Here is a 17,115-nt window from a genome sequence, read left to right on the forward strand (position 1 = left end):
CATCCACAAATTAAATGAGGCTACATAGTGGCTACCACACTGCTTACACGTAGTATATGACCAAGGATGTATTAAAATAAGGGTTTTTTTTAAAGTGGCAGCAACAAACAGCAGAAAAAATCTTATTAATCGTGCGATAAGAATGTTTTTTTTTATTATTATTAAAACTAAAAAGTTGTTTCTTTTACTGAAATTCAAATAATTCTAATCCTGGAGTTTTTCTTAAATTCTATGCTTTCCTGTTGTGTCATAAATGTTAATGAATGCTTTCAATTTTTTTTCTAAAAATATATATGTGGCTTATTTTATCAAAACTGGTTTATGGTTGCCTGCTCCGCTTTGCTTCAAAATCTGTATAATTGTTACAAGATCTTACATAATATTTAGGACTCAGGTTTTTGTCGAAAGCTTTCCGAGCGTCTCCTTTATAATGATTAGCAAAACGTTTACAGGTTAGAAGATAGGAACTTTCCTTTCTATATTATTTATAAATAAAAAGTAATCGCAGACGCTTATTGTGGGACAGGGCTCTTTATTTCCACTTTAGCATAATTTTTACAAATGAACCTTATAGTCCTAAATGTCTCAAATTATCTTCCCTTTATTTTGGATACTATATTTTATATTAGGATAAATTCATTTACAGGAACAAAACTGTGTTTCAAAATAGATGCTACATTTGTTAATTTATCTGCCCTTACAATCCCCATTATTTATAAGCCTACATGACCTGGAATGCAGCTATAACATATTAAATCCGTTGTCTTTTAACGATAAAATTAAATTCTATAATTGTCCTTAATTGTGTCGAAGTGTTTCAACATAACTTTAAACCTTCATAATAAACCCAATCCTTATCTTGATTTTATTCTAAGTACAGCTATAAGGGTACAGTATGATTTTCGTGTCGAGCAACCTTTCATGAATTACTAAATGATTAAAAACAACGACAAAACTAAAATGATTCCTCGTTTTTGATCCATCCATAAAGAGTGATTCAAAAGAACTGTATAGATTACTACAGCAAGAAAACAGTTGAAAATATACCGAGGCAGATGCTGAAGATTTAAAATATTTTCTAGAAACATCAGTTATTTTAATATTCAAGGATGAATATCCCTTTTCTTTTGATCAAACTTCAGTATTTTCCATAGTTAAACATGACTGTAAAAGGGATTGTAAAAAGGATTGTATTATGTGTCGAAATGATAAATGCACTACATACAGTCATTAATTGTAGGCTTCCAACTAATAAATTTTAACCTTAAAGTAACTATAATTTGGAAAAGATTAAGGATTTCATCGTTTTACACAGAATTACGAACTATAGATCAAATCGTTAGTAAAGAGTATGTCTTGTAACATTATCTTATTTGTTAGATATATTTTGATGAAATACATATATCTTATAATGTAAGAATGAAATAATTTGTAAAAGCTTTTAGGAATGGCAGTTGACCGAAATTTTTCATCATGATATATCATCCATGATAAATCGATATTTCTAGATACATCGCGATTATTTATTTATTTATTGCAACGACCAACTATAATCTCCTTTATCATATTGACTTATAAAAACCTCCAAAAAGATGAGGAATTTTCCATTATCTTGCTATTTTTCAAGTATATGATAAGAATATTCGTATTTTTCTTTCTAGTAACTGATGTATCAGTCTTGACTTTTTTAAAACTGGTTTAAAAATTTGATTTCAAGATCTTTTACCTTTGTTATATCTCAATAGTTCGTGAAAAAATATTTGCTGATCAAACAATTTGAAGTCCCATAATTTTAAGTTACACATATGTGTTCCTCAGGTCTTAAGCAAGTTAAAGCTTCCTCGACAAAAAAAGTATTTAATTTTCCTGGTTACTTAAGAGCTATACTTTTCTTATTCTAAGGCTTTATAATTGAAAAAAATACAAAATTTATTATATAAATAATCTATTAAACCTTATTTTGAATGAAATTTCATTTTTTAAAAAATATTATGTAAGTAGATATTGTATTTTGAGCACTTGACTCTTCTCCTAGAGTTACATCCTGGATACCTGCATTTTGATACATACTTATCGTCCATGCAATGTTGTAGATGGCTTGACATATCTAGTATTATTTCTTTTTAATTGGGAAGGGACAATTTTTCTTGTTTTTTAGAGGTATTTTCACCAGAAGGTGGTAATGAAACCTGCAATGATCTTGTAGTTGCATTTCCATTTGATGACCCTTCTTCCATTAATTTCTTTTCATTGAAAGATGATTTTTTACTTGTTCTTGGTGTCCTTTCTTGCTGTTGATGAGAATTTCTTCATATTTCAACAGGGACCGAATGATATGCATTTGAAATTGCAATAAGATCATAACATTTTCGGCTTCATTCTTGAGAGCCCAGCTTGTCGCTTTGCTACCATTTTATAGTATATCAAGCAATTGACAACTAATAAATCTACAAAATGCGTGAATGCGTCTGTCATTTTTTGTTATTTCTGCATATCGGTAATATGCAAAATAATGGTCGATGCCTCCCTTATTATATGCTTTTACAATAGTAGATTATTTTATATTAGCTTTTTGTTTCAATTGTTTTGTCTGTTTTCTGCCTATTCCAATTGACTCATTACCTATACATATGGATAATAGTCACGGATTTAGTATCTTTCTATTTGACAAAGCACATTTGACTATCGTCTGTGACTCATTCATCCTATTTGCCAGGTTTCATTATTTTCGATACTTGAGAAATTCTATTGCTTCCCCTAAAATCACTTTTTCCTAAAAGTTCAATAACCTCCTTTTGAGTTAAAGCCGACGTGAAAAAAATATTATTTGCTTATAAAATTCCGTATATTCTATACATGATGTCGGTTTGAAATATCAATTACTGACTACAAGTCAGCTATAAAACTAAATTTCTTACTAAAGTTAAAAAATAATTTTTTTAAAAAAATTTATATTTTATTACATTACAGAACATAAGAATTCTTTATTATAAAAAAGATATACAATATATCCAAGGACAAGAAATGACAATTTGAAAACAAGCGCTCAAAAGATAAACAGCACAATGGATCCCAAACAGTCAGGAAACGGGCATGAAAACGTGTGAGGTACACATATGTGTGTGTACCTTATTTAAATTTGTATTTTCACCGATTCTATTATAGATAATAAGATATAAGTTGGTAATGACTTTAACCAGACACTTTGTATTTTATAAAAAAATATACAAGCGTTTATTTTAATAATAAATATTAAAAAATATACTTATATTTGCTATGTTTTCTGTTCAACGCCATTTTCGTTATGTCTCTAATTAATAGCGATGGATATGAAAAAAAAATATCGAGCTGCAGTGTTATTTGTTGATGCAAAATGGAAGCTACATTCATAAATATTGAAATGCATGCATTATTTCGTCAAAATTTAACTTTACTGGATAAGAAAAATGAAAAAAATTGCAGGTACACATATGTGTACCTCAGGACTGAAGAAGTTGAAGAAAAATTTATCACGACACCACTATGGTACTTATATAAGAGCTATCATCCGACAAACCAGCAGGTAAAAGTTTCCCAAAAACTTTCGCCCATACTCTCTAATGAAGGTGTTATCTCAGAGAATGTCTTGCATGTTTATAGTAAGAATGACGTGTAATAGTTACAAGATATAATGAAGTAAAAAATATTGACATGAATTAAATATTTTTACTCAATCTATTGTGTGATCCTTGGCTACTTTTTTCGTGATTAATCCCTGTGAGCGGTTAAAAGTATCCAAAAATCGAATTTGTGATTTAGATGCCTTTTTCCCAACCAATTGAAATAAAAATTGGACACGTCATAAAAGACAATATCAATTTTTATATATTTAAGCCATCGTGTTTTTGTCTTTTTGCGTTTACATGCTTCTGAAAGTACAGACTGACCGACGGTTAATTTCTCATTGGTTTTGACTCAAAATTTGATAGTTGTCTAAACTATAGATGTTGATTCTGTATATTGAATTTTTTTCTTTCTAGCTCTCTTCTTTAAATTATTTTCGAACAGCCGAACAGGTAGATTTCGTTTGAATTGATTTTATTCGAAATTTCATAGAAATCTACAAATTTGGTGTATACCAAATTTTTGCCATCTAGCTCAAAACGTTTTTAAATTAACTTTGTAACAGCTAGACGGACATAGAGGCAGACACTTTCCAAAAGTGTGCTTGACGAACTCAGGGCGGCCTAAAATGTGGAGATTCGTCAAAATCGAAGGTGATGATTGTGATGATTTTTGATGATTGCTATACTTCGCAAACGAGAAAATAAAAAGGAACAAATATTTAATATGATATTACAAGGATAATGAAACATCAGTATAGTTTACTAAACTCGAAATATTTTTAGATTACAACAAAAAAATGTTACATTTTCTTGCTATAATACAATTTTAAGATATTATAAAATAATCAAAAGACTTAGTTCCATATCAGTTACTTTAGTAACAATCTCTTGGAAAAAGAAACACCTCAATAAAGTTGTAGTGATTGGATTTTGAAGCGTTAGGAAATAAACGTTCATAGATGGCGCTAGACAACTAGCGCGAGTGTAATTAAAAGAGTGATGTCATTCGAGTGTTTGCTCTTGGAGGAGAAGGAGTTACTGAGCAGAGTAACTCGAACGAATCTGAAATAAATTTGTTAAGTTTTCTATTTGCCTATTTATTCAAAGCACTCACGAACCAGCCACGACAAAAGTATTGATAAAAAGTAAATTAGAAAATATGAACTGAAAAATGTATATATTATGGCTTAAAATTAATACCAATTCATTAGTCATAACATGAAAAGGAAACTTAAAAAAAAAAAAAACTTTTCTCATTCAAGATGATAATTTTCTTCGATATTCTGACTTTATTTATTTTTTCTTTTTCGTTTTTATACTTTATTTAATAACTTAATTATTGTCATTGTTTTTTTGTTGTTGTTTAAATGTATCATTTTAAGTGTAATTTAAGCATTTATGTTATGCATGTTTTTGTTTTACACATTTTAAGCGTAAAACAGAGATATGCTTTTCTATTTCTAATACTATTCCTTCCTGTTATTTTTGTTTATTTTAAAAAATTTTTCCTTGTTTACTGGATGTTCCAAATGTGGAAAAATCTTTTGTTAACAAAGAGTATTAAATAGATAAAATTTGGTAAACAGATTTAACATCTAAGGTGAAGAAGCGAGTGTCGGAGAAGAAGCGAGCGGAGGAGAAGAAGCGAGGAGAAGGCGAAGAAGCGAGCGAGTCGGAAGTTTTCTTTATTTCCAAACCTATGCAAATACAATAACTCAAAAAATGTAGTAACTTTAATATATGTAATTTTGAATATGATTTTGTGACCACGATTGTAATTTTGGTTCAAATTTGAGATTTATTGGTTGTAAAATAGGTGTCAAAAATACACATTTATTAACATCCTGCCGATTAATTCAGAAAAAAAATCGCCAGCTACCTCACTCTAATAAGTACATTCGTAAGTATTGTTTACAGATAACATGCATTTATCAATATAATACAATATATTTATTGTAGAGTATTACAGAAATTTTCATGAGACCACTCCCGTTAGTTCAACCATGCATACAACTTCCATTCATTAGAAAAGGGTACTTATCGGTTGTAAAGTCAATCAAAAAGCGCCAAGAAAACTTTTCGCCAATTCGGCGATTTCAATCGTCAATTATTCAGCATATGGTTTATGCACTTGAGTATATTTTTATAATTTGGGGACATTTTTTCTTCGCTCTTTTTGATCACCGTTAAAACCGAATTGTACCTAGAAAAGTGTTGGGAAATTTATTTTAATCGAAACATTTGCATCATTTTTATCGATTTATTATTATGAAAAAATTATGCGAAACAAAAATTTCTTAACATTTACTTTTTTTACAAATATCCTCTTTTTTTAAAAGTTAAATCTTTCAGATCTCCATAGTCAAGAGCAGCCAACAACCATTCATGCGCGTAGTAGAGAGCTAACTCCCATGTTTCTGAAAGTGATGGTTCCACTAAAGAAAAGAAGAAATTGCGAGTTCCATCGCCAATAGCTTGAAATTTGCGATCGCAATCCGAATCAAATTTATTTATTTTGTAATGTTTGGCGATTTTTTCCATCGAATTAATGTACTTCTGAGCTAGTGATTTTGCATTACGGGTAGTGAGCATTTCTTCTGCAAAAAAGAAGTCGGCCAAGAAATTGGAATAAACTCTGATCATTGCTGGCAAAGGAAGGACATCAAAATATTTGGCTATTGGACGGACAGCAGTGGCTGCGATTTCATTGGCATCGTCGAAACGGCTCCGAAATACGTCAGCAATAAATCTGAAAATAAATTTTACATTGAAAAATATCAAAGTTTATAAAAAAAATAAAATTGAAATCTGCTATCACAAATTCCAAGTTATCATGTGCGAACAAAAAAATTTTTTTTTAAATCACGTGGTATCAATCCGACAGGAAAACAGCATTTTTTCACATCTCATACATCGTAATCACCAACATTTAGAAAAGTGATGGTTTTTGAATATATATGTGTGTGTGTGTGTGTGTGTGTGTGTGTGTGTGTGTGTGTGTGTGTGTGTGTGTGTGTGTGTAATGGTTTTGAGATCCTGTCGGCTAAATAATATGTAACATATTTTTTGTTTAAGTAGAATGCAAGTTCGAAGCAGTGAAGAGACTTGGGATTTTTAATTATCTTTTTATTCTATTCCGAGTGGCAGGCATGATTACACACAAGAAAACGCAGCGCGGCACACACAGAAGTAAGAAAAGGGAAAAAAGGGGCGAACAGATGATGACTTGCCTTATATAGCATAGGATTTCCGGCCACGCGCTGCTGGAGGGACCTTAGACAAGGGCAAAAGTATCACTTTCATTTGATACGTAGTACTGATGGCGCATTATGTATTTCATTAACGTAACGAACATATACATTGTTTGATCTCCTAAAAGTTAAATGTAAAGTGAAAAAAGTAATATATTTTTTGTCCTAAAGTATAAAAATGAAATAAAGATAATCAATATTCATTTCGAAGAGCAATTGAGTGTACGATATTTTTTATCAGTCCGTCTTTAGCCAACACAAATGAGCTCGATAGTTTGCCCACGCGAGAACATGCCACGTGTGAAAAACATGGTGTGCCCAAATCTAAGCCGCAAACAGACATCGTTTGGCCTTGCGACTTATTGATTGTCACTGCGAATGCGAATCTAATAGGAAATTAAACGCGTTTGAATACGATTGGCACGTCTGTGAGAATCATCGGAATTCGTGGCAGCAAAACATTTTCGGTTCGGAATTTACCATTCAAAATGGTAGCTTCGATAACGTTTTTCATCAATTTTTTAATGACCAATCGCGTGTCATTGCACAGCCATGGTGGGTTCGAATTCCGAAGTAAACTAACCGGTGATCCAACTTTCAGTCGTAGAAGGTGTGGTGACATGCTTGGCAAATCCAGTGAGTTCAAAAACTCTGTTGGATAATTTACCCCTTCGTTAGCATCGCAAACTGTATCGATCAATTTATATGATATCAAGTCGCCTGGCAACGCCTGCTGTATCTTGAAGTTTAAATCGTCGACGTCCACGTTTTTTTGCTGAAAAAATGGCTCTTTCTGCTAGCCACGAATGATTTATGTATTATGTGTGTACATCGGAAAATATGCGGTCAATGAGAGCATTTTGCGAATCAACGATAGTGCAGAAATGAGTGGGCAATTTTATGCATCCAGTATTTTCATAGACAACAACTTTTAAATCACCGCTATCTAACAATTAGTACGAGAATGTGTCAGCAAATGGAACTTGTAGCATTTGGACGCGCGTGTTTATTTTTAGCTGGACTTTTTCAACATTACGTCACAGTGACGATGGTTTCAAGCAAGCGTTGATCTCCTCATCGTACGGTGAACGGGGATAGGAACACTCTAATTACCTAGTGTTGTGAAATATACTTTACGATCTATTCTCATACCTACCAAATATGCATAAAAAATTTCATGAAACATGTTCGAACACAAACACCGTGATATGAGATTTATATATATATATATATATATATATATATATATATATATATCCTGTACTGCGAGAACCAACTATTATACCGGAAGCTTCTCATCCTCATTTCTGAGGAGTTTTTATTAAAAAGCTCTTTCCAGCGCCACCAATTCCACTCACAAAACAGCGTAAAACGTCAGCGTTATTATCAGTTGTGTCCATTTTATTTGTGGTCATATCGAAGACTCTTTTTTGATCGGCATTAAGTTTTACGATCATACTTTGAAGATCAGTTTGCTCTTCTTCTACCAGATTGATTCTCTGAAAATCACCCATTGCGTTTGCAGCTTCAACAGCTTCAAATTGAATTATTTCAAATTAGATATTGTTACAAACCTGTAATTTTGCTTCCCAGAGCAAATAGTGTCATCATAAGTAAGACCGTTTTACAGTAATCTGTATTGGATGCTGTCGGATGCCGAACCAGTGATCCCAGAGCTTGGTGGCAAACTTGGCGACCATTTGGCGACTTGGCGGCGAATTTGCCGACAAAATGGATAATGCTCGAAACTTCGAAAAATTTATCGTTCCGTCCATTATTACACGGATATTTTAGTTTTTCCTTGATTTATACACTAAACACTAATTGTATTCTAAATTTGAAGCTTCTATGTCTGCTAGAAGTACCTTAGAGTTTTGATGATCGGTCAGTCAGTCAGTCAGTCAGTGACAAAATTCACAAACTTTGACTAGTTATAATTCTTAAACTACTGGTTCAAATTTAATGAAATTCGAAATATACGGTATTTATATAATGCTTGCTTGGTTACTGAAAATTCAGAGTTCTAGTTTTATCCATAACAAAGTTATAAGGGGTCGAAAATGGCCTGAACTGCTTCGAGAAAAGGATGATACGGCCGTGCCGCTTGTTTTTGCTCGATTTGGCGGGGGCACTGCCGTGCCCCCAGATCTTTCGGCGACCGATATATTTCAAGAAATTCCTTTCTATAAAATTCTTACCTGTATTTGAACTGGCTGTATTGTTCAGGTTTGGCGTTCGTGATGTTGAAGAGTGAAGTCAGCAACTTTGAGGAATTGACAGCATCCACAAATGTATTTACAAACGTAGCGACAGAGGAAACATTTTGAAAAGTTGTCGCATCACTCATATATATACATTTATCTCCATTATTGAGCTCTAAAAATGAAATATGTAGATAATTCAGTAATTGAGCTTATAAAAATAATAAAGTATAATAATTGCCAAAAAATTCGAACTCGGAAAAAAATTCGATGTTGACGAATGTCTACGTTTTAGAGCTCTCTGAGTTTAAAAAGAACATTTTTGGAAAATGTTGCCTATGACAAAGATAACTCAAAAACGTATAAAAAGGAAAACAGATGTCATACGAACGTTTCAGAGTCTTTATTTCCAGTAAAAACACTCTTCAACTCTTCTTTGCACGCTCTTGCAATTGCATTTAATTCACATTTTGCTTAGCTAATTAATGGAGCTACAAAATATTATCAATAATTCTTTGAAGAGGACTAACCTTATCAGCAAAAGTACATTCAAATATAAAAAAGAATATTCAAGAGAAAAGATAACAAGAGAAAGAAATAGACATGACAGAGAGTTTAATCGGTACGGAAGTAGAGTGTCGTTGAGTGACTAATCGCCGTGACTTGACTAAGAAAATTTGTGTTCACATATTTCAAAAATATTTTTAAGCTCAAAATTCAAAAATTGTCTATGGAATTATATCTATGATATCTATTTCAATGCGATGTTTTTCTGTATTTTAAAATTTTTTTCTTATACAGATTCGTTTTTAATATTATGATGAAATTCGAGCATGTCCATCAAAAAATTCAATCGTTTTTACTAATGTTAAAATTAATATTTAAAATATTTCTTTCTTTGGATATTAAATTCGAAGTGGCATTTTCATTTTTGGTTTTTTTATTTCGTATCCATTGTAATTTATATTAGACCGATTTAACTGAAATTATATCTCAAATCAAAGTATCTTGTATCAAATGACAAGGAGAAATTAAAAAATAATACATTCTGTATGAATCGTTTAACAGCAGGAAAATTCAGTAATACCTGCGAGCATGCTGGTAGTTAGAGGCGATTAGCATAAATCATGTTATGTTGTCACCTGTTTGAAATTTCATACTATCAATTTAGTCTTTAATTGTTATGTTAATGTTGTTTAAAAAGAGGAATATATTTCAACAAGTCTATCACATTTTCTCTCTTTGCTCTTTTCTCAGTTTTACATGTTGAACATAATAAAGGCTCTTCTATATTTTTGAAAATATAGTATCTATAGCGAGTTCACGAATTGTACAGACTAAGCCTATGGCAAAGGATACCGACGTGCTCTGATTGGTTTAAGCCTTGGCATCTTTTTGGCAATGTTTTGCCAAAAAGATGCCATACCGAAATATATTTTTATGAAAATAAATAAAATTTGTGAATTTATCTCCTCCTCCCCCCCCCTATTTTTTACGGTTTACATGTAATATTAATCTGGAACACATATACAGCAGTAAATATCAGATCTTGAAACCTAAATTCAGGAAATATAAAAATTACAATTTATTAAAAATATTTTGTGTGTGTGTTTCTTCTTGATATTATTTTGATATAACTAAAAAAATTAGCTACGAAATCACATATTCCGTTAACGCTTACATATTTATACGTTTTGGGGATTAAGTAATCATCTCCCCATATGTAGTTGATTTGGAAAGTAACAAACATTCAGCAACAAGTTTCAATGACTGCATAAATTATCTAATAAAGGCACGAAAATAATAGAAATATAATAATTATTTAATTGCTGCATCATATGTTGAGTCATTACTTTCATATAGTTTTTATACTTCTGTGCATAAGCAACATTAGTTACTTGTATTACTAGTATTATTAGTAATATTTATTATTATTATTAATAGTAATTAGTATTAGAAGTATAACTAGTAATATTTAGAGAAAACAAGTATATTAATAAAAATTAGATTGTGTTGATATTCACTCGTATCTGCCATAAAACTAATGAAAGGTACAAAGTTTAAGCCAAATAAGTGAAAACTACACTATTATGAGTGCAAAACATTGCCAAAAAGATGCCAAGGCTTAAACCAATCAGAGCATGTCGGTATCCTTTGCCATAGACTTAGTCTGTACAATTTGCACACTCGCGTATCTATATGTATAAAGAATTCTAACGTACGTGGTATAGAAAGAGAGCTTATTATTAATAGTAGAATGGCGACAGTCAACTTTAAACAAAGCATTTTACGAATTTTAGACAACTTCAATAATTGAACAATTTAAAACTATATGGATTGAAATATTCCGGAGCTGCAAAATATTATTAGATGTGTTCAAGAGATAGTTCCTTATGTCACCGAAGAGGACATTCAGTCAGGAGAAAGTCCAATCAAGTGTAAAGAATTAGAACGTGGTTAGACTTAAGGTTAATGTACGGTTTTTCGGCAGACACATCAAAATCGTACGAATCGTCCAAAAAATACTCTCTAAAAGTCTTATTCTTAAGTCTAGTTTGATAGAACGTGGAATTTACAGACCTAGTATTTTGTATAACGTAAAACTTCGAGTTTAAAAATTTTATCCAACGCATTTTCACAGAATTTATTTGCAACCCCTGATATTATTACTTTTCTATAAACCAATAGATTTTTTTAAATGTTTTTATTGAGAAAAAATTGGAATTAAATCATGTTGCGATGTTCTTTGGTGATTTTATATAAGAGTATTAAGTTGGTTTCTGAAAAGATAGTAAGTTTGCTTCTGAAATAAATAATATATTTTTTTTCGATTTCCAATAAAATTTCATTCCTTATTATTGGGAAATCAAACTATTAACACACAAAAAAAATTAGGAGCATATCAAATACTTCGACGCTAAAATACGAAAAATTCAGCAAGTGAAGTGAATTGATTTAATTCGGGTGTGGCTCAATAACAGCTATTTATATAACAATATCTGGCTGATGTGGTGTGTGTGGAGAGGTGGGTGCCAGCTCAAGTGTCGTCCTCGTCATCTGACCATGGTTCAAAATGACGAGGTCCGTTCCAAAATAGCCCTAGTGTTGCTTCAAACGGGACGTTAATATAACCAAACCAAACCGAATAACAATATCTGGAAGAGGAACTTCACTTGGCAGTTTTCTGTATTTTAGATACCAAACCTGTGTACTAAATTTGATCCATCTAGCTCCTCCTCCATCCTCTCCTTAATAACTATCGAGTTCACTTGTATTCGAATAGCCAGGCAGCTAAATTCCCTGTGAATGGATTTCATTTACAATTTGACAACCAATGTGGTCCTAAGTCCATGTGTGAAACTTTATCCTTGTATCTCAAAGAGATATTGAGTTATCGTGTTTACAAACATATTGGGAAAAACATGTTTTTCTAACTCAGGAAAGTCTGATACGTAGATGTTCGTCCAAATCCCGAATTCGATTTTTTTTTATTTTATACTTCATATCTGAGAAAGTGAAAACTAAGCAATAGTAATATTTCGAATTCTCGTTTATTTAATTATCTATTTATAATGTTCTATATGAAATGTGATAATAAATATCAAATAGACATACGAACGTAAGGGCTTTTCAATCAAGCTGTTTTCATTGTCGTTTCTCTAATAGTGTCCACGAATTATACACGCATGTGCATTTAATAATTGTTATTTTTATTATTGTAAAGATTCGGGGGGTTTCGAATAAAAATTCGGAAACTGTTTTCTAGACAAATAAACTTGAACATATTAAATTAAGTCAATATCTATAAAATCGAGCTTCGCTGGGAAATTTTTTTTAAATTTTATTTTTTGGGAGAAAATATTTAGATACGAATCACATACAGATTACATATGAATATTTTTCAATTTTGCCTACTTATGAACTGCCATTTAAATATTAAAAAAACCATGAATGGATTTAGTTTAACGTGTTATTCGAAAAAAAAAAAATTCAAAAAATAAAATGTTATATGACAGCATTTATTTTACAGTTTATCTATCATTAGTTATATTTTTGAACTTGTACTCAGTTTTACCATGATAAAATCGGATTCGAGATGACTTTGTATGACATTCTAAGCGTGAGAGCAGATAGAAAAAGACTCTAATAGTTACAAACAGATTTTTTTTGTGTGTAAAATCGCGTTTTTTTTTTCAGGAGAGACAACTATATCGATAAACTTATAAAGCAAAAATATTAAATATAAATACATAAGTAAAAATTAAAGTAAAACACGCGGCTATAACGGAGATCCGCAACACAAGCTTCATTCATGGTGTTCGGACCACTATTCTGCACGGCCCACACTTCGCAGTGGAAGGTGAATATACTCATTCTAATAAGTTATATATATAAAAAAATAGTATGTAAAATCATGTTTTTTTTTCAGGAAAGGCGTCTGTATAGATAAATTTAAAAAGCAAAATCGTATCCAAATATAAAATTTGATACAAATTGTTAAAGCTGTTTCCGATATACACGGAATAAATTTAAATATATACAAGAATTGTTCGTTTAAATTTATTAGGATTTTAAAAAGGATAATTTTTTTTTTACTTTTGATAATGAATTAAAAATATTTAATGACATATTTAAAAAATAATCGAGGAATCTATGTTATAAATGAAATTTTTTCACCTGTAATTAAAGTCTCTAGAGGATTCACAACAAAATGATGGTGGAGTCCAAATGAAATTTTGAAAAGCAGAATAAGAATTACGGTGTGACGCATCATGGCTGCAAACATTGATCTGTTCAGCATGAACTGAGAACAGCAGCACCTGCAGTTTGACTTAAATATGTCAATTTAGTGTTTCGTAACGACTTGTTTGTTTTCTGATGATTTTGAAAAATGAATAGCATGAGAGATATAAATCCTAAAAATTCTTATCAATATACATTGCAACAGTAGCATTTAATGATAACTAATCTATGATATTATTATTTTTTCAATAGACAATGTTGAAAAAGCATTTCCTTTTAGCTATGCATATATTGCTCAATATATCAAAATATTTTATTTTTTTCAGTAATTTCAGTAATTTTGCTTTTTTAAAAATATTACTAGCTGTACCTGTGTTTGAACAAAAAGGCAGTTTTGATACCTCAAACATAATTTATTAATGATCAAATGTATACAATACACCAAAATGAAAATTAACAATAAAATTATCCCTACATATATGTCATTTGAATATAACATATGTACAAAACATAGATATACATAGTTGATGGTAGAATAAACATGCTTCTTCACTTGTGATATTAAACAATATTGCAAACGAATTTCAATTGAACAATAATTTTGTAATTATTAAATATCATCATGAAATGAATGATATTTGATGATTGATGGTGAACTTTATCTCAGTAGTTTCTTGTAAATATACAACATTTTTTGTTTTCCTATCTGGTGCAAGAACAAATAAATTTGATGGTTTTCCAACTCGTGAACACCCAATGTACAGCTGTCCATGTGAGAAGCATGTATTTATCAAATTTAATCCACATACTTGCAATGATTGTCCCTGTGCTTTGTTAATGGTCATTGCAAAGGCAAGTTGTACAGGAAACTGTAGACGTTTGAATTCAAATGAAGTATCCGTTGGTATCATGGGAATGCTTGGTAGTAGTACATGTTCCCCTTGATGTTTTCCATTTAAAATGGTTGCCTCAATTATGTTATTCATTAATTTTTTTACTGATAGCCTAGTCCCATTGCATAGTCGCGGCGGATTTATATTTCGTAGAAGGATGATTGGAGAACCAATTTTCAAAGATAAAATATGCGATGGCATTCCTGGTAGATCCAATGAGTTTAAAAATTCTATTGGATAATTAACTGATTCATAGTGATTGACAACAGTATCTATGGATTTATATGTTGTTTCTTCATCAGGTATTTCATTTTGAACTGTGAAGTTTATTAAAATCACATCAATGTTTTTGGCTGCCAATATAGCACGCTCACTAACCCATTGATTATTTTTATAATTCTGCGATAAATTTGGAAAAGCATTGGCAATCAATTCATCAGTGGATTTTACAATGTGACAAAAGTTTTCTGGTAATGTAATACAGTGTGTGGATTCGTCCATTTCCATTTTACTATTCACAATATCTAACAATTGTTTTGCAAATCGTTCAGAAGATTCATCTTGTTGTAATCGAACACGGATATTGGTCTTTAAAGATATTTTCTCCACATACCGCCATAACACTGATGATTTGAGACATGCATTCAATTCATCTGCAGGTGTTGAACGTGGTATAACTGGTAGAGTTTGTCGAAAATCACCAGATAGCAAAATGAGTCCACCACCAAAGAGCTGCTCATTTCCTTTCAAACCTTTTAATGTGCGATTGAGTGCTTCCAATGATTTCTTGTGTGCATTCATCCCATATTATAAGCTGACATGATCTTAGTACTTTCCCCATTCCAGAATATTTGCTAATATTACATGTTGGAGTTTCAATTACCTGTATATTTAATGGCAATTTCAATGCTGAATGTGCTGTTCGACCACCGACCAAAAGAGTTGCTACAATACCAGATGATGCAATAGCAAGTGTAATAGTATTTTGTGATCTTATAGTTGCTAGAATAAATGAAATGAGAAAAGTTTTGCCAGTGCCTCCAGGGTGCATCTAAGAAATATAAACCACAACTCTTGTTAGATATTGCATTTATAATTGTGTCATATGCTGTTCGTTGTTCTAATATCGATTTCTGCAGATTAATTCGAACAAATGTTTGTAATTCATTAACATCGAAGTGCGTTTCTCGTTGTATATCAGGATCGAAAATGTCATTCCAGATCTATTTGGAGCAATCATTCCCAATTCCTTCACTGATTTGTTGGCTATTGTCAAACATACATCTTCAATTAAAATCAATGATTCATTATATATATTTGATGTAAATTGAATGTTGGGATTAGCATTTATTCTACGCATGCGATGTAAAATGTCTTCACTCATATAGTCTTTATATTTTGCCCAAAGATCCTTTGGATTAGCCGGAAAACATGTGGTTAGTATGATGGAAAATAGTGTACATATCTGCTGTGGTTGAGCAGTATTAGAAGCATCAGCGAGTGAAATATTCCAATGAGCATCGTTTTCTAAGAGACTTAATTTCTGGCAAGCCTCACGAAATGTAGCACACACATGGCCATTGACTGTTTTTAATTCTTGGAAAGATGTTGGTTCACGAGCATTGATTAATAATAATCTTAGGAAAAAGCATTCTGTGTTATTTGGATGTACAGTGTACAGACGACATAATGAATCTGTTAAATATAAATTTAGGTATCCTTGTACTTCTCTACCTTGTTTACGACGAAACCAACCAACATTAACTGAAATTTTCTTGTTGATGTATTCCGCGTAAAATAAGTTGGTACTTCAGAGTACAGTAGTGTGTCCTTGCAAAGGTATCATTTCTACATAATGTGAAAAATTCAGTTAATGTTGTTGGCGGTGGTGACATTGCTCTTGCACGTACATTTTCTGATGTAAAATATGCACGCTGTTCATTTTCAACATGTACTGCCAAATGAACAACCGTTGGATATCGCTCATGAATGGAAAATGATAAAATGCGTCATACAGCCTCATTGCTACTTATGTAGCGTCCCAGTTGAAATTGGATGACTTCATCGTTAGAAGCAGTTGTATTTTCCACTCCATACACTGCCATATCTCTTCCTTTGTTCACATATTTGCAAATTATTTTATAGCTTTCACTGAATTGCAGTACTCAACATTTATGTGTGCGTTATACGTTTATAGTAGTAATGGAGAATAGGGTACTACCCAACGATTATCAACATCAATAGTATTGTTGAGTACTTTTAGTTTAATGGATTTTCCACCATCTTCGGTAGATCGTCGTCGATAGAGTGGATATCCATCATTGCCTGTAATAGTTTCAGCAAGTAAGTCTCTAGTATACCGCTTTGTGCACTTTCCATCTGACATGCATGGTGAATTATTATTCAGTAAGCCACATGGACC

The 17,115-nt window shown here is 31.6% G+C and overlaps 2 protein-coding genes across 2 annotated transcripts; both read right to left on the bottom strand.

Moving 5' to 3' along the window:
- Positions 1–5,089: 5,089 nt before the first annotated feature.
- On the bottom strand, positions 5,090–13,868 carry LOC129976206 (uncharacterized). The gene is made up of 3 exons (XM_056089657.1): positions 13,735–13,868; positions 9,055–9,232; positions 5,090–6,354 (listed from the first exon to the last, which is right to left on the bottom strand). The coding sequence occupies exons 1-3, from the start codon at positions 13,856–13,858 to the stop codon at positions 5,919–5,921; spliced, it is 738 nt and encodes a 245-aa protein (XP_055945632.1). The 5' UTR covers positions 13,859–13,868; the 3' UTR covers positions 5,090–5,918.
- Positions 13,869–14,420: 552 nt separating this feature from the next.
- LOC129975533 (uncharacterized) lies at positions 14,421–15,494 on the bottom strand. Its single transcript, XM_056088594.1, has one exon. It carries the CDS (start codon positions 15,492–15,494, stop codon positions 14,421–14,423), a length of 1,074 nt encoding a protein of 357 aa, XP_055944569.1.
- Between the last annotated feature and the right edge of the window lie 1,621 nt (positions 15,495–17,115).

Source organism: Argiope bruennichi, chromosome 7 (assembly GCF_947563725.1).
Source record: "Argiope bruennichi chromosome 7, qqArgBrue1.1, whole genome shotgun sequence".
NCBI lineage: Eukaryota > Metazoa > Arthropoda > Arachnida > Araneae > Araneidae > Argiope > Argiope bruennichi.

Coding starts and splice junctions, on each gene's coding strand:
- LOC129976206 (XM_056089657.1), bottom strand. CDS start 13,858: ATGCTGAACAGATCAATGTTTGCAGCCATGATGCGTCACACCGTAATT. Junction 9,233..13,734: donor TCTAGAGACTTTAATTACAG/GTGAAAAAATTT, acceptor TTTCATTTTTAG/AGCTCAATAATGGAGATAAA. Junction 6,355..9,054: donor TACAGCCAGTTCAAATACAG/GTAAGAATTTTA, acceptor ATTTATTTTCAG/ATTTATTGCTGACGTATTTC.
- LOC129975533 (XM_056088594.1), bottom strand. CDS start 15,494: ATGAATGCACACAAGAAATCATTGGAAGCACTCAATCGCACATTAAAA.